The sequence below is a fragment of the Topomyia yanbarensis genome, chromosome 1 (genome assembly GCF_030247195.1).
Source record: "Topomyia yanbarensis strain Yona2022 chromosome 1, ASM3024719v1, whole genome shotgun sequence".
NCBI classification, from domain to species: Eukaryota; Metazoa; Arthropoda; class Insecta; order Diptera; family Culicidae; genus Topomyia; species Topomyia yanbarensis.
In genome coordinates, this window is record NC_080670.1 from 62,738,551 (window position 1) to 62,766,420 (window position 27,870).

At 39.1% G+C, this 27,870-nt stretch overlaps 2 protein-coding genes and 1 pseudogene across 3 annotated transcripts; all 3 read left to right on the forward strand.

Annotated features, from left to right (window-relative positions):
• Positions 1 to 1,724: 1,724 nt before the first annotated feature.
• On the forward strand, positions 1,725 to 4,846 carry LOC131677781 (zinc finger protein 62-like). Its single transcript, XM_058957817.1, has 5 exons — positions 1,725 to 2,835; positions 2,892 to 2,942; positions 3,185 to 3,322; positions 3,381 to 3,584; positions 3,670 to 4,846. Exons 1-5 carry the CDS (start codon positions 1,853 to 1,855, stop codon positions 4,409 to 4,411), a joined length of 2,118 nt encoding a protein of 705 aa, XP_058813800.1. The 5' UTR covers positions 1,725 to 1,852; the 3' UTR covers positions 4,412 to 4,846.
• Positions 4,847 to 15,701: 10,855 nt separating this feature from the next.
• LOC131695748 (DEAD-box helicase Dbp80-like) lies at positions 15,702 to 18,786 on the forward strand (annotated as a pseudogene).
• Positions 18,787 to 21,869: 3,083 nt separating this feature from the next.
• LOC131677782 (ER membrane protein complex subunit 1-like) lies at positions 21,870 to 27,496 on the forward strand. Of its 2 annotated transcripts, XM_058957818.1 has the most exons (7): positions 21,870 to 22,043; positions 22,111 to 23,213; positions 23,318 to 23,335; positions 25,419 to 26,228; positions 26,288 to 26,440; positions 26,501 to 26,671; positions 26,735 to 27,496. In XM_058957818.1, the coding sequence occupies exons 1-7, from the start codon at positions 21,940 to 21,942 to the stop codon at positions 27,127 to 27,129; spliced, it is 2,754 nt and encodes a 917-aa protein (XP_058813801.1). In that variant the 5' UTR covers positions 21,870 to 21,939; the 3' UTR covers positions 27,130 to 27,496. The 2 variants fall into 2 exon arrangements, with proteins under 2 accessions (XP_058813801.1, XP_058813802.1); XM_058957819.1 differs by lacking the exon at positions 23,318 to 23,335.
• The last annotated feature ends 374 nt before the right edge of the window (positions 27,497 to 27,870 follow it).

Below are 27,870 nucleotides of genomic sequence, written 5' to 3' on the forward strand. Positions count from 1 at the left end.
GCGCGGGGCCAAAACATGGATACGCACGTCCACCATGTCGTTTCCCCTCTCCCCCCATGCAACAAATAGTCACAAATTTCTCTATTTTTTTCTTCGATAAAACGTGTTACGAAACGTTCTAGCTTACTCCCCCTTCCCCCTTATGCCACAACATGTCACAATTTGTCGTACCCTATCTCCCAATGGCGGATCCAGGGAGAGGGTCTTGGGGGTGTGAACTCCCCCCCCCCCATTTTTTTCAACTTCTTGAGAAATTTTAAAATTATTTCTATTTTAAATTCATTCTAAGTTCAAAATTATTCCAAACCAGATTCGATTACCAAAACCGATTTTAATTAAATGAGGGTATTACATATTACCAAATACAAATATGTATTTAATTTGTATTTGATATTACGTACAATCACAGAGAACAGACATCCATGATCGAACAAAAATATTTAAAAAACGTGTGTACACATTTGAATTAATATACGATAAACACTAGCGCCGCCACACAACCTATCCCAACTATCCGTCAAATCCATTCCGAAACCGGTTCGAAATCCTGAATGGATTCAGTATGTAATCTTGGTCAAAAAACAACCGATTCCGACTCTATCGGTTGTTGCATTTGAGCTGGAATTCATGCTGGAAGTCCGAACCGGTTCCGGACTAGTTTGACTGGGTAGAGGAGTAACCGCTGTCAATTCTGTCGAACTCAGCCACAAAAAACATGACAACAGTAGCGCACCTGGTTTGGATATCCCAACTACCTTCGCAACCGCTAAAGATTTTACACAAGTTGAATGCTGAAGATGGACGTCTGTCTACACTGAAAAAAAATCCAAACGTTAATTCTATTTGCTTCAAACCGCTTAAAAATCATATGAAGAAGAAATACTATTGTTATCACGTGCACACATACCTTCTAGGTGTCAACTGTATAAACTATGTATGCACACACATAAGTTATATGTGCATATTGTTATAGAGTGGGGTTTTATGTGCCTAATAGTTATGAAATGTGAATGTAAGATTAATATTTCTTGTAAATACACACATTAGGTTTATGTGACAGCAAATAGTGTCTATATGCCTCCGTTAATTGCAAAAATCTATGTGTAAAATCAATAGGCATAACGTTTACTTTTTTTTGAGTGTAGGGGCAGGTCACTTGTGATGCATTTTTAAAAATCAGTGAAATTAAATGCATTTATTTCCATCAAAATAGAAATTCATAATGTATTTTGCGTTGCGTGCAATGTTTTTGCGTTGCGTGTAAGACGTCAAAACCCTACAGAAAAACTAGCCCTACATTTAACAAAACGTCGAACAAAATGGATCAGCGTAGGACGTTTGTTAAACAAACTTTTCTGCGAGGTTTGCACTGCACTGCTGATGCAAAAATGAAAATTAAATGCATTTTTTTCAATTTGATTCAAACTTGTTATACATTCTTAGAGTGATCTGCCCCTAGACGTCTGTTCTCTGTGGTACAATGTACAATGGACATTTCAAAGTCGAAATTTTGGACCCCCTTCGAAAGTTTTTTCTGGATCCGCTCCTGCCCTCTCCCCCTAAAAGTAATTTATGAATGGTCCCAAATGAACGTTTTTAAATACCGGATTGAAATATTTCAAACCTATTTTACTCGATTCAGGCACTTTTTTCATTGGCCCTTTTCAAAAAAGGCTTGATTCATCGATTCCCATATATTTCGCTGTTGGCAACACAGTCTGATGTTTATGTTTACAGATGCGTTTTTGGGTTTGCAATTTGTAATTAAATTTGTAATCTTGTAATAGGTATTTTTGTATGGAACATGTAGTCTGCAATATTATTGTGAGTTGTAGTATTTTACAATATTTAAATGATGGAACCGTGCTGTAGGCTGTGTGGCTACAATTCCGCAGATCTGGTAAATGTTTACACAGACCAGGGCGAAACTACTGAATACGTAAAAAAGATAAACCGATACCTCTACCTCTTGGTAACTCCTGACGATGACCTGCCGAAAGCGATCTGCTGGATGTGTTCGCAACAACTGGATTCATTTCATAAGTTTCATGAGAAAATCAACGAAATTCAGCAGCGATTGCTAAAGGACCGCTATCTTGAATACGTTATTGAGCTAGATCAGAAATACACAGGAAATGAAATCGAAATCGAGGAGCACAGCGTGGAGGAAGTGCAGAAAGAATCGGAGGAAGCTCGACAGCATGAAGCGGATACAGCCGAAGAATACTCAACTATTCAGCTAATACCGTCTCACGATGATTCATTTCTGGTAGTGAAAACAGAATCAATTTCTTCAATGATCACGAACAATCAAACGAGTCAGGAAAATACGCAGGAGAAATCTAAACAATCCGCTTCTGTAGTGGAGGTGTTCGAAATTCGAAGAAGTACACGCAAGAGAAGCTCAATTGTACGCACAAATGCAGACAATGAGGAGAGCAGTGAAAGTGAAGAGAGTGAGGATGAAATTCAGCTAAAACAAAAAACACATCTACGAAAATATGCCGCGGTTTGTCGAAATGCCCCAGAGCAACCCAAATTTTTGCTCAACAGAACCTCGAACATATCTGTGGTATCTACTCGAACAAGCCCTAGAAATGCAGCTAAAAACAATAAACAGCAACAACCGGAAGAAGGCAGTCAACGTGCTTTGGTAAGGCCAGTTCGTGACTGTGGAGCAATTGAGGAAGATGGTAGCGATATCGAATTACCTGCTCGCGACTCTGATAACGAAGAATGGCCGGCGGCGGAAACAATGGAAAAGTTTCCTTCTACAATAATCAAGGACGGTTTGTTGACAGTGAAAGGCAAAGAGCTTATGCAGATGATCAATAGGTAGGAATATAAACGTTTTACGCTGGCTTACGAAATGTATATTTCTTCCGTTATAGCTTCTACAATCTACAGTGCGATTTGTGTAAAGATTCATCAACGCGGTTCAAGTGAGTAGTATTTGTATGTTTATTTGCGACGACAGCCTGTTAACACATATACTTTATATCCGGATAAGGAAATGCTACTTATTTTAAGTACGTTCCAATGTAGTACTTTTTTCCTTGAATTTCTTATATAGATGATAAATTTACTTCTGAACATGTAAACTATATTAATATTTTGAACTGTTTTTCTAAATAACGCCAAGTTATAGTCAGAAAGTAAAAACTAATGCTCTTTCCTTTCCAAGAACACTACCAGGACTATTCACTCATCATAAAACAATTCACAAACACGATGGATATGTCGTTTGCTGTCAGATGAAAATGTGGCGCTATCCAGCGGTAATTATGCATATGGCACGCCACATTCAACCAGAAGCTTTCAAGTATTGTCCTGTGTACATTCGTTTCCGACGAATATCTCAGTCACTCTTCAACTTTTAGGTGTGATATTTGCGGATATATGGTAACAAGACCAAGATTCCTTGCAGCTCACAGACAAACCCATTTACCTGAAGATCAAAAACCATACGCTTGTGAGCACTGTCCGAAAAGATTCTGTTGGAAACGAGCTCTTCAGGTACATCTTAATCTACACAAGGCACCAGGAGAAAGGGCGATTTACATGTGTACCACATGTGATAAAACGTAAGTCATTTAACACTCGTTTGCTAAATAGCAATCTCAGGTCTGCAATTCAAATTGAAAATACTTATACATTTTAATGTTATAGGTATGATACACCTGGAGGATTGTCAGCGCACAAGAAAAATGTCCATGCCAAAACTAAGACACCAAAGGCGCCCCACGTTTGCGAAATTTGTGCGAACAAATTTGCTACCCACTCAGGGCTGAAGGAGCATATGGTCACTATCCACCAACCACGCGAGAAAGGCCAACTGCAATGCCCCGAATGTTTCAAATGGCTGATGAACAGTCGATGCCTTAGGGTGCACATGCAATTGCATTCCAAGGACGATATAGCTTGTGATCAGTGTAACTACAAGACGAAGAAAGAATCGCTCTTAAGGCGACATAAAATTACACATCACCAAGAAGAAAGGCCCTTTAACTGTGACAAATGCAGTAGTACATTTAAACATAAGCGAGCATTAACCGTTCACGTTGGACTTAAGCACGGTCAAGAGAAAACCAGTTACAAATGCAACTTCTGCGATCGAACATTTGCAAGCTCTACCAATTTCTACACCCATCGAAAAAACAAACACCCAGAGGAGCTAGCTGCTATGAAAGAACAACATGAACAGGAAAGAAAATTACAAAGAATAAAGGCCGGCATTGAACCGGATGACATTCCATCTGCTCAAGAATCAACGATTTCGACTGCTTCGGATGGGACGCACATCATAACCATCAAGAGCAGGAGAAATGGACTTCAGAACCAAGTGGATACAGTGACGGTGTTAGATGTGGTAGAATTCTCCGAAAATGAAGAAAACATGTTCGACGCATAGGCATTTTTAAAAACAATTTTTAACATCCCATCACTTATCTTGATACAAAAACATGTGTATCACATATCGCATACAAATTAAATTGGTAATATAAAGTTCAGCTAAAACGGAGGAAACCACATCTACGAAAATATGCCGAGATTTTTTCGAAATGCTCCAGAGCAAGACAAATTTCTGCTCAACCGATTTGTGATAACTAGGACAAGCCCTAGAAATGCAGCTAAAAAGGCAAATCGCAACAAACGGAAGAATGCAGTCAACATGTTTCGATAAGGCCAATTCGTGACTGCAGCAGTTAAAGTTGTTCTGGGGTATATACGTTTTACGAATTTTATGGCTATCATACATAAACCAGTACTGTGACTGTTATGACTAGTTTATTATTATTGAATTAATTTTTCTTTCATACCATGCCGGCATGTTCGTATTAAAATAAATTGGTATAATGTTAAGTACAATTACATCGTTTTCATATTGTACTCTTCCCTTTTTCTCAGTAAGAGGAATAGCGCATTGTGCCAGATAAGTCGCAGCACATTTCAATAGACCTTTCTCGTCCGACCTAACCCCCTTCTTTCTTATTTTTAATCGAAAGATTACACATTTTTAAGAATATTTCCGTTAAAATGAGATTTTTTAGAGCTATCGTGATTTTTTAATGATTTTTTAAAGTTTGAAAAATGCAAGAATGTTGAATATTTTTTTCACCTTTGCAAGAATGGTGAGACTCAAAAAGTGTGTTTGGGCAGCACTGGTTTGTATATTTTTTCTTGAGTTCTTGGCAACGCGGCAAATGAAGTGGTGAGTTGCGGTACAAAATTCATTGGCAATGTAAACAAAATAAAGTGAACCTCTCGCTATAGAGCATTGCATGAAAATGTTTAACCTCACCTATTTGACAGTTCAGAGAGTTTGTTTACATGGTATTGAAATGTTTTGTTGATTCGATCATAGTATGAGAAACTTGGTTCGGTTCGATGCTAAATATTAACACCTTGTAAACTAGCTCGCTCAGTTGTAATTTGTCATCATCATGCAATGTTCCGTTAAGTTTGGCATTTCGACTTTTGTTGTACATGATTCGCCATTTCTAGGCAAACATTTGAAAAAGGCTTACTCCAAAATGCAAGTTGATAGTTGATGCAAAAATGGAAATTAAAAGTATTTTTTTCTAATTTGATGCGAATTTGTTATAGGGGCCGTACACAAATGACGTAGCTTTTTTCGGCGATTTTTTACCCCTCCCTCCCCCTCGTACTGCCGCTCTACGCATAATTGTCCCATGTATATAGGGAATCCCATAGATCATGGGACAGTTATGCTTATAGCAGCAGTGTAGCAAGTTAAATCCGCATAAAAATCTTTAAGAGCTGACAGCCGAAGTGAAGAAACACACATCCTCTACAGAGGCAAGCAATAACGGAACGCAGCGTAATTCCTCACAATGAATTGCTATCGTTAGATTAAATCCCAGGAAGTACAATTTTCATTGCATTATTTAGTCAACCGAAATTGAAGTCCTCAGTCGAGAGATTGATAGGGTAGCAGCAGCTAGGAATTATCTTTCGAAAGCTAGAAGCGGTCGTAACCAGAACCACCACCGATACGGAAATCAAAAAGGCGCTCAAAAAACGCGCTACGATGGCACCCAGATAAAAATCCAGAAGAATCGTATCGACGGTTTAAGGAGACCTCCAAAGCATATAAAGTGCTGTCAGATGAGAAAAATCGTCGCATCTATGACCAGTACGACAAGGACAGTCTGATGACCAACAGTTTCCGAGCGGCACTACCATAACACACGGCACCGGCGACACATTTATATCCAAAACATACTAATGAGTAATGACTTATCCTTCCGAAAAAGTGAATAAAATCTACTCTATCTAAGCAACAAACGTTTTGACTATGCAGTTTATCATTCGCTGCCTAATTATTCCCTGCCAATTTGAACAAGACAACAATTGCAGATAGCTTTATTGCGGTGCCAAAATGATGCCAACTCGGGATGGAATATAACAAGTAAATTCACCTTCCCAATATTCTTCCGGAATGTACAATCCTCTCCATTATTATCAATCCTTCAAACTCCTTATCGTCAGTACTGAGCAGTTTTGCACTTGCCGGCTACATCAACGAAAATGCGATAATCGGTGAAACTTTTGCTTCAATGTAACTTGAACACGAATAATAAATTGTTGAACTTGTTACCTATAAAGTTCAGGTAAACTTCATCTAAAAAATGAGTTATCAGTCGGGTCATATTGTTGGGACTTATCCCATGATCGAACAAACAACTGTGTACAAATCCTTATCCATCATCCAGAAATCAATCGTTTTATAAACCAAAGCTTGATCTTGTGATTCAGCGTATGCCAACGGGGTTTCCATCCAGCGTCGATTGGTCAGTGTATGAACCAGGTTCCCAATGTTCCAATCCTTATCCTTCTTGAGTTGATTTTCTTCAAAGAGCATCGAAAGTTCACCCAAGTGGAATCAAAAATTTTGCAAGTCCATGTAAACAACTGTCAGAATAGTTAGGTTATACACTTTCGTGCAGTGTTCTATGTTTTTGACAGGTATATGAATGAATTATTTTAGCATCAGTGATGCCAGGTCTATTTAAACAATAGCTTGCAGTGTTCATCATTCGTAAACTCCTGTTGTTCGTTTGAGCAGTAATTGCTATGTGGTCCTTTTTTGAGGGGTTGTTCGCTATTGCTAGATTTGGAGTTGTTGGTACTGCTGCGGTTGCATCGATTTAATGTTGATTGGCTGATTGCTAGATCCAGGATGTTGAGACAAGATTAGTTGAGCTGATTTGCTTTGTTCGGGTGTGCTGCAAATAATATTAATTATTTAAATTTAATTGTTTAAAACTAGAAACCATCACACTTCCAGTAATATTTTAATGTAGAATACATTTAAGGTTTCAATATAGGGGTCCCGTTTCAAAATATCGGCTGCGGCGCCGCGTCAGATTTTGAACGTTAATAACTTTTATCATACTTAACAGAATGATTTGATTTTTAGACCAATTTGTTGCAAATATGTTCCTCTATGCTGTATTAAAATTTGAAGTATGTATAACATGTACTAATAACAAAAAAAATGTGATTTGAAAAATCTTTCGAAAACGACACGGAAAAGTGAAAATTTTCAGCCCATCCCGCACAGAGCCGTCGTTATGGTAGACCAACCGAACAATAAAATAATGAAAAGTTTATATATAGGTCCATTACATGTTTGTTCGTATGGTTATTCGCATTGGGTTGCTTGACGAGAGCACTTGGTGGGGGAAAGACGGCATATTCCTTTGGTTAGGCCATTAGAAGCCGGACGGAAAGGAAAGGCTCATGCACGGCACGAGAACGAGCGAGAAAGCGATAGTAGTGCATATTAGCGCGATTATATAAATATCTGTCGGTCGGTTTTTCTCACCATTCGTATTCGTTCAAGCACTAGCAAGCAGCCAGTCCACCGAAGAAAAGCAGTCGGCGATGACGACGGCGGAAAAAGTGCCCCAGCTACTGGTGACTCATCGCAACCCGATCAGGAACTGTCGCCCTGCAAGAATTTCGCCCCAACTAAAGGGCAACAGAGTAGGCTATCGTTCCAGCGTCTGGGTCGTGAGATTGTGCAGGACTGCAAAGTCGAGCTACGCTTACAAAGCTCAGTCGTAATGATGCCCCGAGAAGCCAACGATGCCTACTTGGTCGGTTTGTTCGAGAATGCAAAATAGTGCTTTCTAGCTCACCGTGTCCGCGGGGAGTGCGTCTGAATTATGCTCCCGCAATAAAACAATAAACGGTTCTTTACAGGACCAATTAATTGTGTTCTAATAAGAGTTAAACTGAAATTTACATTTTATGGTGTATAACAAATAATTTTCAGAAAGCAATATAAGAAATACGATGTGTGGAAAGAAAGAAAGAGAATTTAAATTATCCTCTCGCTCGTTGTCGTGCACTGCTTTTCCATTCCTTTCTGCTGCTACTACCATCATAACTAAAACGAATGTGCGTGTTCCCCCACCATCTCATGGCCAGTGTTGCCACAATTGCATGTCGCTATAACAATTTGAATTATTTTATTGATCCTCTCTAGTATTGATAAAATATAGAACATGCAAAGTACACTAGTCGCATGCTTTTATTCGAACTTTTTGGCAGCCTCCGTTGATTAACTGCATAAATCGATTTGTTTGTGCAGCTCCTTGCTAGTAGCAAACTAAATAGCCTTTATCAGCGCTAACAAATAAAACAAAAGAATTTAAATTTGTGAAAATCTTCTCTTTCCTTCTTTTCAAATCTGCAACATTCTTTGAAAATATTGTTGGAATGTTGTTATTGAAAAACTGAACATGCAAGTTTGCTAGCACTGGCCACTAGATTGAAGGCGATGGAAAGACAGAATATTCGTTTTGGTTATGCTAGTATTGGTAGCCGAACGGAAAGGAAAGGCACAGGAATGGCACGAAAACGAGCGGGAGAGCGATAGTAGTGCTTTCTTGTGTTTTCATATATGAATATTGGTCGGTCGGTTTTTCTCATCATTCGTATTCGTTCAAGCACTAGCAAGCAGCCAGTCCACCGGAGGAAAGCAGTTGGCGATGATGACGGTCCGCAAAAGTGCCCCAGCTACTGGTGGCCCATCGCAACCAACTACCGATCAGGAACTGTCGCCATGCTAGTATTTCGCCCCAACTAAAGGGCAACGGAGCAACTAATCCGCTGGCTAACATTCCAGCGTCTGGTTCGTAAGGTTGTGTATTACTTCAAAGTCGAGCTACGCTTACAAAACTCAGCCGTAATGAAGCCACTGATGCCTACTTGGTCGGTTTGTGGGAGTGGGCGTAAATTACAATAAAAGCAACGGTTCTTTTCAGGACCAATCAATTGTGTTCTAGTGAGAGTTAAACTGAAACTTTTATTTTAAGGTGTGTAGCAAATTTTCAACAAGCAACATAATACGTTGGGTGGAAAGAAGTAGCTTGCACACGGAACAAAAATTTAAATTATCCTCTCGCTCGTTTCGTGCACTGCTTTTCCATTCCTTTCTACTGTTATTATCAGTATTACCAAAACGAATGTGTTGTTGCATGTGTTTAAGAGAAACGTTGAAGTCGCATGCTTCTATTCAAGCTTTTTGGCAGCCCCCGTGAACTAACTGCATTAAATGATTTTTTGTGCAGCTCCGTGCTAGTAGCAAACAAAATGGCCCTACCAGTGTCTGATTCGTGAGATTGTGCAGGATTTCAAAGTCGAGCTAAGCTTATAAAGTTCAGCCGTAATGGTACCCGAAGAAGCCAGTCTTGTCGTTTTGTTCGAGGCTACAAAACAGTTCGCCAGGCACGTAACTATCATGCCAAAAATATCCAACGATCCAGCGCATCACCATCAACACCAACGCCGATACCAAAGGTTCTTTTCAGAACCACCATTATTACCATAGAGAATTATTTGAAAATTTCCCATTCAAACGTGATTCTGTTGAATATTATTAGATTTAAATTAACGTCTCGAATTGAAATAACGACGCTCCGGTTATGTGACAGACATTACCCACCCATCTTTGACCACGACACCCCATTTCAATATTTCTGAATGAACAGAAGGTCGAGTTTGGAAAGTTTGTAACTTTCATTGTACTTAACCAAATTACACAATGTTCGCACTAATGATTCAGAAATATGATCAGGAATCTTCTGTTAGATTTGTAAGTATGTATAATTTACATGAATAAAGAAAAATTGATTTTCAGGAATCAATTATTATCTGTTCTTCCATTGGCCAGTACTACGCGACTTCCTCATGCTAACAATTAATTTCATCGTTAGCCATCTCCCTCACCAAGGCCAACAACGCCAACAAAACCGGTCCTTTTCAGGACCACCATCATTTTTGTAAAGAATAATTTGAAATATTCCTCGCCCAAATCACCTTTTGTCCGAAAATTCCAATGAGTATCAACATATTTGAAGAACGTGTTCCTTATGTATTCTACATCTCTCCGGTTATGTCGCAGACATTACCCACCCATCTTTTTAAACTTACCATTCAAATTCGATATATTGAATTTCTAAACTACGAAATATTGACAGGTTGCGATGAAAAAAATACAAAAAATTACCAATCTTGTGTTTTCTTATATTTTTTCATTGCAACCTGTCAAAATTTCGCGAGCCTCCGTGCGAAATAATACCGCTGACCATTATTTCGCAAGGAAAAAGTTTGCCTTGGTGACAGCGCATAGAAAGCAGCGCCGTCTCGCGGAAGTATTATGAGACTTATCGTTTGTCGAACCGTGTCTCAGCTAACTTCATTTTTCGTTATCGTTTTCGCGAGAGCTGCGTACCGCTTACGAAATGGAAACGAAATTTTTTTTCGCGAACATTTCGCGACGTTTTTTATGCATAGGTTTTGTATAGGAAATTTCATTTCGCAGGAGGTGCATACTTAGCTTATATCTTTTCGTTGTCTGTTGAGAGTTCGGAATGAAATGCGGAATTGGGCCATATATAGTTTTCCGTTCCATTCGATAAATTTTAGGTCTAATATACATAATATAACAATATTTCAAAAAAAAATTCGTTGTGTTACGTAAAAACGATTTTTTTAATTTTTAAAATAAATCTTATGAAAATATAGACAACCACCCTGTCAAAAAAAATGCGGACGAACATGGTCAGGCAATAGACCTTTCTCGTCAAAAAATTTTATATGCTAGAATGCTTCCTTTTTTATTCCCGATGCGTTACTGCATATTGCCGCGATGATTTGGTACCTCTAACTATTGAAAAAATCAAAAATTGTGCGAGCTGCTCATTTAACCCCATATTCTGAATACCTATCTTGCCTTGTTTCCCCGTATTTTTACACCATTTGGATGAATTTCCTGTGGGGAATACTAAAACGATGCCAGATCTTCATATATATTAGTAAATCTGCAGATTTTGCAGTTTCGCTGCAGATTTTTGCAGATTACGAATATTTAGCAGAACAAAGCCTAAGCTACACGCAAAAGAATTGTGCATGTTTGATTCTATAAATTATTTCTTCATTTTTAATCGATAAAAATTCTTTATTGTGAACCAAGGAATTTATTAAACCAAACTTAATTTTTTGGTTAGATCAACCAAAATATCTTTTGAATCAATCTTACAAGTTTTGTTATCTGTGCTTATCGAAGATCGACAAAATTATTGTTTGTTCCAAACAAATCAGTGATTCTAACAAAAGCATGCAGCTAATTGATTCAAAAGGACTGAATGCATTACATCAAGAGTCCTTGTTGAATTGAAACAAATAAAAAATAAAAGTTGCTACGAAGAAGAAAACTTTTTCCACGTGCGTCAATGCTGGAGAAATTCGCTATTTTTAAATCAGGGAATTCAGATTTCGGTAAATTCTTATAGTGCTCAGATTTTCCGGACTCGAAGAGCGAAAGTGCAGCTTGAAAATAATCATGATGTCGCACAAAGGTTAGTGAATAAATTAAGTCGAATGCACACAGTGCGTTTTATGGTGCCTTCCTCTATTCCAGGACTCAAACAAAACACCCTGTGTGGCTTAAAACGACTATCGCAGAACTGAAAATACGTCACCGCACCAGAGATAAATAATACCCGTTCGAGAGGGCACTTTCCTGTACTTCACCATCTCTGGTCCAACAGGAAGACACAGCGTATTCGTGCGCCTTCTGCAATCTTTTTGGAAAAGCCGAGACTCTGAAGCACTACATTATAGCGCATATCTGGAATAAACCACGCGCACGGTCAAAGGTACTACATAAAGGGACGGTGATTGGAATCGTATGCGCTGCATGTAATAAAATTTCATTTCATTCCAAGCAAAACTACTCCGGAACAGGTTTGGAATCCCTTATGGATTCTCGCTCAAATGCAACAAACGGTTGAGTCGGAATCGGTTGTTGCCTTTGAGCTGAAACTCATAATGAATCCATTCAGAATTCCTAACCTATCCCGGAATGGGTTTGACTGGGCCATACTGCATCCATTCAGGATTCCGAAGCGGTTCCAGAATGATTTGACTGCGTAAAATTAATGCGTTTGTAGCCTGTTTTTAGAGAAAGGCCAATAAGTCAATGGCAAGTATTTACTTTGTGAGGTTCATTTGTACTGATGTTATCTATCGTCAGCGAGTAATGGTTTGTTCTAAATTTGTCACCATGACAGTTGGCTGCTTCAATTGGTTTGCTTGGTTGGTTTTGCTTCAATATTTGCTATGCATTGATTCAAATCTTTGTTATGTTTAAAACAATAAAAGATATTATTTGATTAAACAAAAATGTTTTTTGTATTGAACATTTGACATGCATTGATCCAAATATTTTATTAGTTTTATTCAACAAAACGAGCTCATTGATTCAACAAAGTTTTTTGTTGTTTCGATTGTTGTTATGATATAATCAATAAAAAATTTTGTTGGTCCAACTATTTTCCATGTTTGATCCAATAAATTCTTCAGAATTATTTCAACAATTATTTTATTTATATAAACATGTATTTTTTATTGAACACAGAACAACTTGGTAAATTTATTATTTCAACCCTCATATTATTTGACATTAAAAATTATTTTTCTGCGTGTAGCTAATTTTACCCAGCCCTCAACGTTTCTGATCATTGAAAATATCAACACACTACATTTCTATGTCAAATTGAATGAAGATTTTTGCGGAAATCTGCAGACTTTTATATTTTTACTGCAAGCCATTGTTTAAATAGACCTGGCGTCACTGATGCTAAAATAATTCATTCATATACCTGTCAAAAACATAGAACACTGCACGAAAGTGTATTGAGATATCTGACGTTTAAAATACGCACACTGAGATCTCGCATTTTTATATTACCGCCCTCCCCTTAAGCCCACAAGCGGTTTGTTTTCCTCCCAATTCGCAGTGCAAATGATTTTGTTTTCCTCCCAATTTAAACGTCAAAGCGGCACAATACTAACGCAGCTGGATAAGTCCATAACCTAACTATTCTGACAGTTCAGAGAGTTTGTTTACATGGACTTGCAAAATTTTGATTCAACTTGGGTGAATACTTTCGATGCTCTTTGAAGAAAATCAACTCAAGAAGGATAAGGATTGGAACATTGGAAACCTGGTTCATACACTGACCAATCGACGCTGGAGGGAAACCCCGTTGGCATATGCTGAATCACAAGATCAAGCTTTGGTTTATAAAACGATTGATTTCTGGATGATGGATAAGGATTTGTACACAGTTGTTTGTTCGATCATGGGATAAGTCCTAACAATATGACCCGATTGATAACTCATTTTTAGATGAAGTTTACCTGAGCTTTAAAGGTAACAAGTTCAACAATTTATTATTCGTGTTCAAGTTACATTAAAGTAAAAGTTTCACCGATTATCGCATTGTCGTTGATGTAGCCGGCAAGTGCAAAACAGTGCTCAGTACTGACGATAAGTTTGAAGGATTGATAATAATGGAAAGGATTGTACATTCCGGAAGAATATTGGGAAGGTGAAATTATTTGTTATATTCCATCCCGAGTTGGCATCATTTTGGCACCGCAATAAAGCTATCTGCAATTGTTGTCTTGTTCAAATTGGCAGGGAATAATTAGGCAGCGAATGATAAACTGCATAGTCAAAACGTTTGTTGCTTAAATAGAGTAGATTTTATTCACTTTTTCGGAAGGATAAGTCATTAGTATGTTGTGGATATAAATGTGTCGCCGGTGCCGTGTGTTATGGTAGTGCCGCTCGGAAACTGTTGGTCATCAGACCCTCCTTGACGTACTGGTCATAGATGCGTCGATTTTTCTCATCTGACAGCACTTTATATGCTTTGGAGATCTCCTTAAACCGTAAATACTTCTGCATTTTTTATCTGGGTGCCATCGTAGCGCGTTTTTTGTGCGCCTTTTTGATTTCCGCGTTAGTGGTGGTTCTGGTCACGACCGCTGCTAGCTTTCGAAAGATAATTCCTAGCTGCTGCTACCCTATCAATCTTCTTATTATTGTGATCCAACTTGGTGCGAACGGTGTGGTTTCGTCAGAATTGCTCACTCGACAAGCTGTAGGTGCAAGGACTCTGCTACTAATGCCTGAGCGACTCGTTGAAACCTTCGCACAGGGTCAAATCGGCCTGTTCTTGTGCACAGGACCGGAACTGCGTGATCTTCCACGAGCATCGTCCTGCCGGAGCGTGTTGCTGAACCAAAGCAGTCTGTGCTTCTGTGGCTGCCTCTTTCGAATCGGAACCGCTGAATATTCTGGTTAGGGGAATGTCCGACGGCAAACCGATTGCAGCAACACCACCTGGCGTACCTGATATTTTTGACTTTAATCCAAGTCCCTGGCTGGTGGCTGCCATTGACGTAGAAACAGCCGAACGCGTCGCAGGCTGGACCATCGGTTGACTCGGTGCCGGACGGGACGAAACAGCTGCAACTGGAGCATACCTAGAATGGGTTGTAATGGTCATCAATTACCAAAGATGGTCAAAATGTTTTGTGACTAACGTTGTGATTCAGCAAAAAAGCAAACCAAATGAAATTGATTGCAACAACTAAACTAAATTCTACCCAAAAATTTGAAGAGGGTCTAACTGCCAAACGTTTTGGTCAAATTCATTATAATATTTTAAAATTTGAAACAGTTTTATTTCGTATGATTGCGCATATTGTTTCTACTTGGACACCAAACGCAATTTAATAGGGATTTTTCATGAAACCGCATTTTTCAAGTTGGCAGACGCGATAACTCAAAAACTTTTCAGCTGATTGACTTCATATTTTAATGAGAGTGCATAATATGTGTAGCCATTCGATGAGCCACGGAAAACTGAATTAAAAAAAAATCTCATTATTTTGAAGAAAAGTAAGCGAATTTAACATTAAAATATAAGCTTTTTCAGTTTTTTTATGCCATTTTCCAAAATTAAAACTTTTTTCTATTTTCTTTTTTGGTTAATCGAAGAACTACAAGTCTAAGCTTTATAAATCTTACTAAATTTTCTGTTTCAGACAATTTGATCAAGAGTTATCATGAACATCTGCTCTTGGAACAAGATCTCCCATGAACATCGACAGGTTTGAAACTATGTACAAAATTTCGTGCACGCATTCAACCTTAAACATGCTTCGTCTCCATGTACAGGTTCGCCTCGAACCCAAGCGAACGGTGTAAAAACTCTAGTTCAAGCATCCGTATACGTACACCGGGTGCGTACACGAGAACGATTCGCACAAGGCAAAAAGAATTCACGCTAGTTTTGATTAGAGTCAGAATGAGAAATGGTGATGTTACACAGGCGAACATGTGCATGTGCATGTTTCGGGTTTGCACACAAAATGTGGATTTAATATGAGCACAGAACTAGGGGCAGATGACGCTAGGAATGTATAACAAATTCGCATCAAATTAGAAAAAATACTTTTAATTTCCATTTTTGCATCAACTATACAACTTGCATTTTGGAGTAAGCCTTTTTCAAATGTTTGCCTAGAAATGGCTCACTTCAACGACCCTCTAAGAACGGTTGGTTTCAAAATCGTCCAATGAAGGACGTTCGTTGGACCAATTTGGACAACGTCCAAATAACCGTTCAACGAACGTCCATCGTTGGACCCGTGATGAACGATTTTGAAACAATTTTTTGGACGTCTCAGTGGGGAATCATGTACAACAAAAGTCGAAATGCCAAATTTAACGGAACATGGCATGATGATGACAAATTACAACTGAGCGAGCTAGTTTACAAGATGTTAATATTTAGCATCGCACCGAACCAAGTTTCTCATACTATGATCGAATCAACAAAACATTTCAATACCATGTAAATAAACTCTCTGAACTGTCAAATAGGTGAGGTTAAACATTTTCATGCAATGCTCTACAGCGAGAGGTTCACTTTATTTTGTTTACATTGCCAATGAATTTTGTACCGCGACTCACCACTTCATTTGCCGCGTTGCCAAGAACTCAAGAAAAAATATACAAACCAGTGCTGCCCAAACACACTTTTTGAGTCTCACCATTCTTGCAAAGGTGAAAAAAATATTCAACATTCTTGCATTTTTCAAACTTAAAAAAATCATTAAAAAATCACGATAGCTCTAAAAATTCTCATTTTAACGGAAATATTCTTAAAAATGTGTAATATTTCGATTAAAAATAAGAAAGAAGGGGGTTAGGTCGGACGAGAAAGGTCTATTGCAGGGAATAAACCACCCGAGGGACAGTACCCGTGCTGATTCAGGACGATTTCCCATACTTTGTACCTTGCTATTGAATTTTAATACCCGATCGAAACGATGGCAAGCGCTGCCGATAACTGGGTCAAAAAGACGACGGATCAAGAAATTTCTGCACTCGGTAAATGTTTTTTTGTTATAACCTATTCTTGAAGCGATCATTGGGATGGGATTTGAATTTTTCTTTTTAATACAAGTAGGTTAGCGAACTGAGTACATATCACCAAGGATAAGGATTCAGAGCCGGCGGCTGGCAGTCCAGAGAAAGAGAATGCGGAAAAACCTAGTCCACCGGCAGTAGAACCAAAGCTGCACCTGATGTTTAGAGTTCGGTAGCTACGGAAATTCTGACTCTAGCAGCTCCAGAAGAAAAACAAGCTGCAAGAGAAAATGGAGAAACAGCTTCCTCCGCGGAAGATGCAGAGGCATTCAAGTAAGTCGAAATCTGCAGAAAATTTTGATTAGGGCATAAGGAACATTGAGAGCCTCTCTTTGTTTACTTTCTCCTTCGATTATTATGACTTCACTATAACACTTTGCACTAATTTTCCAGTACATAGCCGATGGTTTTTACTAAAATATTAGGCAAAGAGTTGAGTACTAAATATTGAAACGACCGAGTAATAAACAGAAGAGAAAGACCCCAAAGAGAATCTCATTGTTGCTTACGTCCTATTCTAAATTTTCTCCCGAAATATTCAGTATCAGCTTTAAAATTATCCATGACTAATCTTTTAGCCCGGCGGATGCAAGTTTGCTAATGAAAGATGTTCGCTAAGGTCTAGTAGAATCAAAGCTGGATCTGGAGGTGCAGCGGAAGGATTGGTTGGTTAAAACTTTCGAAGCTTTGCACATGAAGCAGGAATTACTACAGAGAGTCTATGCGATGGGTTTCAACGCCCCTTCCAAGATTCAGGAGATGGCTCTACCTACTCTGTTGACCGGTCCGCCACGGAATATAATCGCCCAGAGTCAGTCGGGAATAGGAAAAATCGCTGCCTTCGTGCTGGCAATGCTCAGTTGAGTCCATCAGTTAAAAAACTATCTGCAGGTGATTTGCCTTTCCCCCACGTATGAGCTGGCAATTCAGAAGGGGGAAGTAGCTGCCAAAATGGCAAAGTTTTGTCCGGAAATCAAACTTCCTTACGCCGTTCGCGGTGAGGAGACCATCAAAGGGGCGAAGCTGACTAATCATATCATCATCGGAACACCCGGCAAGCTAATGGACTGGGGTATAAAGTTCAGGACGTACGACCTAGTTTTCCCTTTTTGTACTGGACGAGGCGGGTGTTATGGTCGGTGTTCTTGGCCACGTACGAGCGCGAGGTGATGGAGTTTGCCGAGTACATCGTACCCAATCCGATAGTCATTCGGCAGGCGCGGGAGCAAAAATCACTCGATAACATCAAACAGTACTACGTCAAGTTCCGCAACCAGGACGAGAAATTGTGTGATTACCGTCGGACAAGCGATCATTTTCTGTCATATGATGTATAGGACAGTTGTAAACTCCAAGTAAACTTATTATCAGAACTGTTAATCGATCGAAACAGGTACGCAAAACGGCCGGTTGGTTGACCGGCAGGCTGTCCCAGGATGGTCACTCGGTAGCGGTACTGTCCGGTGATCTGACGGTGGAGCAACGGTTGGACGCTCTGGATCGATTCCGAACCGGACTAGAGAAGGTACAGATTATAACGAACGTTTTGTCCAGAGGTAAGTTCCACCACTTGATTCTGGCTACAGCACCAGGTTACGGAGAGATTCTTTCGTCTTAGGTATCGACGTCGAACAGGTGACCATTGTCGTCAACTTCGACCTGCCGATGGATCAGCAGGGACGAGCCGATTGCGAAACGTATCTACGTCGAATTAGACGCACCGGTAGATTCGGTAAGTGTGACTCATTCTCGTGATCCTATAGATTGTATTTCTTCCCACTTCTTTAACAGAACGGAATCACCATCAACCTAGTGGGCAGTGATCGAAGCATGATGATTTGCAGATCAATCAAAAAACACTTCCGGAAAAAGATTCAGTTGCTAGACGCGGAGAATTCGGACGAAATTAAAAAGATCGCACCGTAATGTGTTTTCGACCAGCTACTGGTGAAAGGCGTAGGAGCTTTTTTGGGTCATACTTGTTTTGATTCTGAATTTATAATTTTATTATATTTTTTTTTTATTTTTTTTCTTTCTTGACCTGACATAAGGTATACAAATGTAACCAACAGAGTATCGTAAGCTAATAAATTTACAATTACAATTTAGCTCTACCCAGTTCTATCCAAACATTTGAAAAGGGCCTAATTGCAAAATGTAACAAATTGAAATTTCATGTTTTCCATTAACAAATATCTACCCGAGCACATACATAACGCAACATTTGATTATGAAGAATTTTGATAGCGATTTTACAACAATTTATAAAAGGGCCTAATTGATTTTTATGACCGAGCTGATTATGAAAGGACCTAACTTATTGAAAAGTGCCTAACTAGCAATACACTCGTTTTAAATGGATTATAACGTATTGTATTATAACTGATTGTAAAAGGTTTTTAACATCTTTTCCATAATTTACATACAGGGCCAATCTGATTTTATGATGTTCAGTGGGGTCAATCTGACCATCAATTTAGAATTCAGTTAATGGTTATAACTTTTAGTTAAATGGACTTTTAAGAACCCGACTTTGTTTTTTATTTTATTTTGTCGTTGAACGGCCAGTAGAGAAAGCGGTGGAAAAATTATCCGAAAGACTAACCTTGAAGCAGAAGATGAGAAATATTTTGCTCATTATCATTTGAATCAAAATTCCAAGAAGACAAAACATAGTTATAAAAACACAAAAAGATATCTTAACTGATATATGCTTTGAAGCGATTCAAGGCGAAAGCGACTAGGTTTGAATTTAGTATATTTTTACATTTATTTATTCCTTCATTATTTACTTATATGTTCATTTATTTCTGGGGAAAATTTTCATTAGGTCGTATCGTAAGTAACAATGTTATTCTTTTGGTTTACTTTTTACTCTGTAATAAACCAAGCCGTTTAAACATTCGCCCCTTCGTTCTTTGCATAATGTGCTAGATGAAACCATCGTCCTTCGATATGTGCTGAAACATATGTGAAATGTTTATGTTAATGCCTATAAACCGAGAAATTATTCATTAATTTATTTACCAATTTAATTACTTATTGGTGTATTAATTTCTCTATTTATTTATTATTCATTTATATTTTATCAGTGTTGATGACTCATAATCCTTTCTGATTATTTAGGTTAAATTTTCCTTAAGCGGGTCTGACAGTGCAAAATTTAAAAAAAAATCAGATTTTTATTTTTGGATATTTTGGATCCCTAAGACAAGAAATATATGCTCAAGAAAGGATTTACTCGAATTCAACTTGGCTCGACTGCTAGAGCCCATCAAACTACCAACTATCAATTTTCATATGAGGGGGCTGATAAAATCGGGTCTTTAGTGTATTTAATATTTTATGTTTTTTATTTTATATTTAATATTTATTATTGAATATTTAACATTTGATATTTAATATATAAAATGTAATATTCAATGTTTAATATACATATTCAATGCGTGATATTTGGTATTTAATGATCAATGTTTTATATTTGATATACAATACTCAATGATGATGAATGCTCTACTAGACTCGTCACACAAACGTCACATAAATGCGCGCATCACATAGCAACGCTTGAGAACTTCGCGATAATACAAACCCGGTCGCAAACGTGATCTTTCACACACACCGGTACCCACCGTCTAGCATACAAAAAAGCAGCAGGTGATTAAGTAAACGTGCTATAGCACATACGGTATTCTTGAAGTACAGCAGTTGTTGATCCGATTGGTTGACGATTCGTTTGACCTTCGGTTTTGTTAAGTGACCAATTTAGTTATATAATATAATCCAGTAATTTGGAATCATGATTCAGACCATGGAATCATGATTCAGACCATGGCAATAAATTTGAATTACGATTCTCACAATTGTTATACCAAAAATAGGTTTGTATCCGTACTGATTATTGGTAGCATTCCCTGAGACTTCCAGAACCTTTAGTAGTAGCCATTGTTATCATAATAGATTTTTAACGTCAGCCAAAGTTTAAAGCCTAGAGTTTGGTTCGACCTGAAACCGATTGAGTCGGAGTCGGTTGTTATATTTGCGCTGGAATCCATTCCGGATTCAGAAAGATGTTTCGAAAGGTAGTTTCCCCGAGACTTGTGAAAGCGGTAAAGGCGGCCAAAGCAATCAGATTTGCTTCTTAATGGTCAAACGCCGATTTAGACTTATGATTACAATAGATTTGGTTTGAGCGAATTTCGATCATTTCTCTGGGTCTTCTAGAACCGGTAGAAGTAGCCAATTTAGATAAAAAATGGCCAGCCAATGATTTAAATTTCCGATTGCAGGAATTGTGCTGTCTAAATTGGTCAGACTGAACTTCCCCGAGTCATCCGGAACTGTCACAAATAAGCATTATAATTAATCATGCTCGAAATATGATTCACGCTGAGTATGTCACTTCCCTGAGAGCTTCATGAATGGCAAATAGGTTTACAATTGTTACCGATTTCATACACATCCGTGATGAATTAATAAAATACATAATTTAAAACATTCATATGACAGCAGAAATATAAAAAAGAAATAAACAAACAACAGCTGATGTCGTTTTTCAGTTATCAAAAGCGACATCTAACAGCAAACACACAGACTAGTTTTCGCGAGCAAATGTCAAAATTCCGCACGGAAGAAGGAAAAATATTTCGCGACCTCATTTCGCAAGAGGTGCATACTAAGCTATAGGATGAAAATTTCATCCTATATTATACACATATATATATATATATATATATATATATATATATATATATATATATATATATATATATATATATATATATATATATATATATATATATATATATATATATATATATATATATATATATATATATATATATATATATATATATATATATATATATATATATATATATATATAATATTTAATATGTAAAATATATTAAATATATTAACCTAGCACTGATTTTCTCAGTGGAAACTTGATACGATGACGTCACATCTTCTTGGTGTTCACTAACACATCCAAAATGCCGAAAGCTGCATCATTTATTCATCAATGCCACTTTCTGTCCGTCATCTGACGGATCAAATTTATAAAAATATTCACGTCCGGTAAAATCGCGTGAAAATCTATTTTTCACGCCATGAATTGGATAACTAGTAAATTAAATCTACGTTTGTTAGTACTGCTTGGTACACTGCAGCTGGTGTGTAGCTTGTACGAGGACCAGATAGGCAAATTCGATTGGTAAGTTTTTCATCCTGCTGGTTTTCATACTAGTAAATTATTGAACTAATCACACTTTAATTTTCAGGCGACAGCATTATGTCGGTAAAGTTAAGTATGGTGCATTTGATCCTAGTTCTTCGGATCGAATAATCGTTGCTACCCAAAGTAATGTCTTGGCAGCAATTAGTTCCAAGACCAGCGAGATTCTATGGCGTCAAGTGTTGGAGAAAAGTCCCCGAGGAGATGTAAAGCTATTATACGTTCCGTCCCAAGGAAACGGGGTTCAATCGACTGGAAGCCGCTATAATAAAGCTTTTGATGTGATAACCGTTACTGGAGTAAGTCCAGCGCTTGTACGAGGTTGGAATTCTAATACCGGGGCATTGGAATGGGAATGGTCCCTTTTACCAACATCGCCGGAGAAGGCCGAAAGCGCTGAGTGGTTCATTACGGATAACATTTTATACCATGTTATCCCAGTATGGGCATCGCACATCGAGGTTACAGAATATATTGCTACAAGTGGTCAGCAGGGGAAGCAGGCTACAACTCGTCTCGAAGCCCCTTGGATCGCCGAGGGAAACTGCGTACTAACTGCTCCATATTTTGCTTGTGTCAAAGGCGAACAAATTTTAGCAATGGATCTAGTATCCGACAGTGACCAAATAATCACAAAAAATCTAGAGAAAGGCATGTTAAATCCACCAAGACGGTTATTTGGTGACCAAGCAATTATTCAAGATAATCGAATTTACTGGGTAACTTCCGATCGGACAGTCCAATTGAACCCAGAAGACGCCGTTCTAGTGGACGATAGCATCATCGAAGGTGAGCGAGTTCTACTGCTCGCATCAGTTAATAGAGCTCAAAATACACTGAAAGTTTCTGCAACGAAGCTGATGGACAACACCCGGTATGCAGCAATTGATTTTACTTCTGATTATCCGGAAACCCTGGGAACACCGAACATAATGTCGGTCCGTTGTAAATCAAGCTCCAGTTCTAGTGGCCAGTTAGCTTGTCGGTTGCTTATTTCCAGCGCGGACGGTGCACTTACTCTGGTACAGTCGGGTAAAGTTAAATGGATTCGCGAGGAAGCACTGGCCGATGTTGAAACGGCAGACTTTTTGGATCTAACCTTGTCGGATGCGGAAGGGGCAATCGAGGAAGAGTTAAACAACAAAAATGGTAAGAGTGATCGTTTCTGTTTCATTTTGTTCTGCCTTAATTGTCCACTAATCATATTGTATTCTATTACTTGTACGGTAACTTTTCCCGGGAAACGGTAACAGAGGACAACGCTTTAGAATGTGAGTTTTACTCGTGTTTGAGAATAGTTTTTCCCGTTCCTCTCTAGTTCTTGTTGTGTGAAATTGGTGTGCTGTTGTTGATTAGTCATTTGCATTCCTCATATTTGCCCTAGGAAGGATAAATCCGCAGAAGACGTAATGATAAAATGCTTATTCTATCGTTCTACGCATTTTGATCATATTTGAAACCGTTTCTCCCCAATTAATCCACCGCATTGACTGTCATTGCGCTTCTAGTTTATAGTGATAGGTTTACCTTTCAACATCAGTTACAAAGCGCCGCGAAACAATTATTCATAATCATAAAGTACCGTTCAACATACACTGCTGATGTCTTGACTTTGTTGCATCACTGCTCAGCTATGAGCAAACGCGGCATCCAGTATTTTTTTTCATATCCAAATTGACTGCTAGAAAGTGATGTACCCGCAAAATCTTACACATCTTAAGTCTACGGTCATTTAATGATAGATCTTGAACTTCAACTACGTTATAGCCCGTGGTACCACTTTTGGGTCGCCCAGAACGTTCCTCATCAAAAACGTCAGTACGCTATTCTCCTTTCCTATTACGCATATGAGATTGAGCAAATGTGTTATAATAATTCACCTCATCAAACCAACTCGATAATATTTCAGTTCGAGCCTCTACTTCCATTTATGTGAATCATACACTATCTATGCCAGATCCTGAAAAGCTACTTCCAGAGCATAGTGCTGCTGCACGAGACGAGCGAAGGGCTGAAGTCAATGCGAGTCACAGCGGGCGTTCCCCAGGGCTCCATTCTCGGTCCAACTCTTTGTAGCGGGATGTACGATGGGGTCTTAACACTGCGGCTGTCCAAGAAAGTGAAAATCGTGGGTGTCGCGGACGATGTGTCACTAACGGTGATGGGTGAGACACTTGAAGAAGTGGAGGTGTCGGTGACGGAGACAATAGACGCGATCGAGAGTTGGATGAACGGGGTCAAGCTGCATATAGCTCACCACAAGACGGAGGTGTTGTTGGACATCAACTGCAAAGTGGTTCAGCGGATGCAGGTCGACGTCGGAGGGCACGTGATTGCATCGAAGCGTGCACTGGAGCAATTGGGAGTGATAATCGACGATCGGTTGAGCTTCAACAACCACGTCGACTACGCCTGCGAAAAGTTGGCAAAGGCAACGAACGCAATAGCGAGAATCGCGCCAAACGTGAAAAGCTGAACAGAAGTTGCCGGCTGATGGCCTTACGAGTCACAAGTGCTTACAGAACAATATCGTTGGAGGCAGTTTGCGTTATCGCCGAGATGATCCCCATCTGCATCACTCGTGGAATGCTAACAAATGAGAAATGCACTCAATGCAAGGAGATTGGACCGACTGGACTTCTTGGCTAAATGGCAGCAGGAGTGGGATAATCCGGAGAAAGGAAATCCAAATATGTCGGCTTGGATGCATAGGAAGCATGAAGAGGTGAACTTCTATTTGACGCAGTTTTTGTCCGGGTACAAAGTGTGCGAATGTGCAGGAGACACCGGAACACGTAATCTTCGAATGCCTTAGGTTCGAGGAAGATCGTTGGGGTATGCCTGGTGCGACAGTTGACAATATCGTCGAAAAGATGTGCCACGACGAGCATACCTGGGACGCTGTGTACAGAGTGGTTACGAGTATACTCACCGAGCAGCAGGGGAAGTGGCGAAGTGACCTATAAAGTAGCGCCATTGGCTAGAAAGTCACCGTGAAGCCACGAATCGGGTTTCGAGAGTAATTCTGCCACCAGGGAACTCTCCGACTTTGTAGACTAGGTCCACCGCCGGGGACCAGTTGAGTAGTATGCGACGTAGAACCGGGTTACTGCTACGGATTAGGCAGAGTAGACCGCATCGAATAGTTAGCAGTTGAATGCCACGCATCGTTCAATTCTTACAGTAAAAAAGTTTTATTTCCTTACAATAATCCGTTATAATACAACGCTGTGTGCATTGCTTACACTGCCAATGACTTTTGATTGAATTATGTAGAACTATTTACAGTAGTAGAAGCAAACCGTAATCTGATAAATGTGCACCGACGGTTAATCTCATCTTCCATTATTTCAGGGGACGTGTTCGGTGCGTTGCAACGCCGCATCACCAGTCAAATAAGCCATGTGAAAAATTTGGTTTTGCATGTCCTTGGCCTTGGTCCTGCGCCGTCTAAAGCTCAAAAGGCTGGTCTAGTCCGAGATGATTTCGGACTACATAAAATGCTGATTGTTGTAACCAGCAGTGGTAAAATGTTTGGCATTGACAACATCAGTGGTAAGCAACACTGGGTTCGATACCTTCCGGAGATAACCAGTTTCGGCAATGGGCAAAATATGAAACTGTTGGTTCAGAGAACTTCTCGATTCTATCCACTGGCAGCACAATGCGTTATCCTTGGTAGAGATAAACGTACTAAAAATGGAATAATCTATCAGTTCAATCCAATCACTGGACAACCCGTAAACGGGGGAATCATTCAGTTGCCGTACAAAATTCAGCAGATAACTCTTCTGCACGAGACAGGGCCAGACTTTTTGAAAGGTTTGCTTATTCTGGATGAGAAAAACGAAGCTCACGTATTACCGGAAAGTTCTGCCAAGTACGCTAACAACGTCTACATCTTCAGCGCTGATCGTGAAACTACCACAATCAGGGGATATTTTATTGAATTCCTCTCTGGGAAGCTTAGTACGATTCCAATGTGGACCGTAAATCTCGGGGGAGCAGGAAAGGGACAGAAAATTATTGCAATCGAAGGTAAAAATCCAATTGAACATGTGCACTCACAAGGTCGCGTTTTAGCCGATCGATCGGTGATGTACAAGTACATCAACCCCAATCTGGTTGCGGTGGCAACTCATGGACCAGACAACATACACAAATGTAGGTGACATGGTGTGAGTTTTCTATCGTACATCAAGTACTAAAGGATTTCTTTTCAGACATTTTGAACATTCATCTTTTGGACGTCGTATCAGGATCTATTGTATTTTCCATGTCACACAAACGCGTTCGACCACCGCTGCACATGGTTCACTCTGAAAACTGGCTCGTATATTCCTACTATAATGACAAAGTTCGCCGAACAGAGATCTGTAGGTACAAAATGTACGTACTATACACGTGTGATTTCATTTTTTTTCTTCTATTTGCAGCATCCCTTGAACTGTACGAAGGCAAAACCCAAACCAATAGCACCGCGTGGAGTTCATTGGATGCCCCTCCGCTGCCATTGGTGGAGCGACAAACATACATTTTACCAGTAGCCGTCGCTTCAATGAAAGAAACAATTACCGAGAAGGGCATTACAAATAAACATGTTCTCAGTAAGTAAATCTTCCTGTATATATAATTAGCTGATATCAACCAACACATTTAATAATTTACAGTCGGCCTTAGTACCGGTGCAATAGCTGAAATGTCCTGGGCATTATTGGATCCTAGGCGCCCAGTGACATCACCCGAAAAAGCCCGCGAAGAAGGCATCATTCCATACATGCCCGAGTTGCCGATGCCTCACGAGATAATCATCAACTACAACCAGACGATTGCCAACATGAAGGGCATCTACACTGCTCCGTCAGGTCTGGAAAGTTCGTGCCTTGTGTTCGCTCACGGTTTGGACATATTCGTTACCAGAGTTGCTCCTTCGAAAACGTTCGATCTGTTGAAGGAGGATTTCGATTACTTTCTAATCACGGTCGTGCTTGTGCTACTCTCTAGCACGTCTTATATTGTGAAGCTCTTCGCCTCGAGGAAAGCTGTCAAGCAAGCGTGGAAATAAAAAGATAATGATTATAATTTAAGATATGCGCATCAGTGATATCTCGAAGTCAGTAAAAGGACATTTACACTTCAAATTAAGAATTATGTTGAATGTATCTTTTCATCCAACTTCGTCACATTCTCGGAGTTCTCTGCAAGGTGGTTTTGGACTGGGAACAGCATTTGTTTTTTTTCTTTTTAAATAAGAGTACAAACAAAACATCTGGAGAAGCAACAGTTTTGATTTTTCGAACGAATAATATTGGATCGAAAAAGATTACATATGTAAAATTCGTCCGACAAAGCAATTCGTCGGTTTTGATGAGCTGATTCAAAGTCCTGAAACGAAGAAGATGCTTGAATTATACCAAAAATATGCGCCCATATATGAACGTCAGTATGCTTTTTGTCCGAAAATCAAAAGAAACCTTCGAATTGTTTTTCTAATATTTTTTTATTCTTGGTGCCTTGGACACAGGCATCCAAGGTCATCATTGAAATGATAAGTTCTGCGTTTGAGATGTACTTCCACCGGTTGCCAGCCGAATACTTGTAATTATTGCCTGTGACTTTGTATGTATAAGCTTCTAGCTGTGGGTCCTTTAGCGTTCGAGTCCAGGGGTACATATGTCTGAATTGACGTGGGTACACATGAAGTGTACATAAATTTGATTTTATAATCGTGTGGCCATTCGCATGTAATCTTGAATGATCGCGTGCGGACCGTGAATCTGATGGTTAATTTGATAAATAAAATATA

Excerpts from the sequence above, each read along its gene's own strand:
- LOC131677781 (XM_058957817.1), top strand. The coding sequence starts at position 1,853 with ATGATGGAACCGTGCTGTAGGCTGTGTGGCTACAATTCCGCAGATCTG. Across the intron at positions 2,836-2,891 it reads CTTATGCAGATGATCAATAG|CTTCTACAATCTACAGTGCG; the intron begins GTAGGAATATAA and ends CTTCCGTTATAG. Across the intron at positions 3,323-3,380 it reads ATTCAACCAGAAGCTTTCAA|GTGTGATATTTGCGGATATA; the intron begins GTATTGTCCTGT and ends TTCAACTTTTAG.
- LOC131677782 (XM_058957818.1), top strand. The coding sequence starts at position 21,940 with ATGAATTGGATAACTAGTAAATTAAATCTACGTTTGTTAGTACTGCTT. Across the intron at positions 26,229-26,287 it reads ACCAGACAACATACACAAAT|ACATTTTGAACATTCATCTT; the intron begins GTAGGTGACATG and ends ATTTCTTTTCAG. Across the intron at positions 26,441-26,500 it reads AGTTCGCCGAACAGAGATCT|CATCCCTTGAACTGTACGAA; the intron begins GTAGGTACAAAA and ends TTCTATTTGCAG.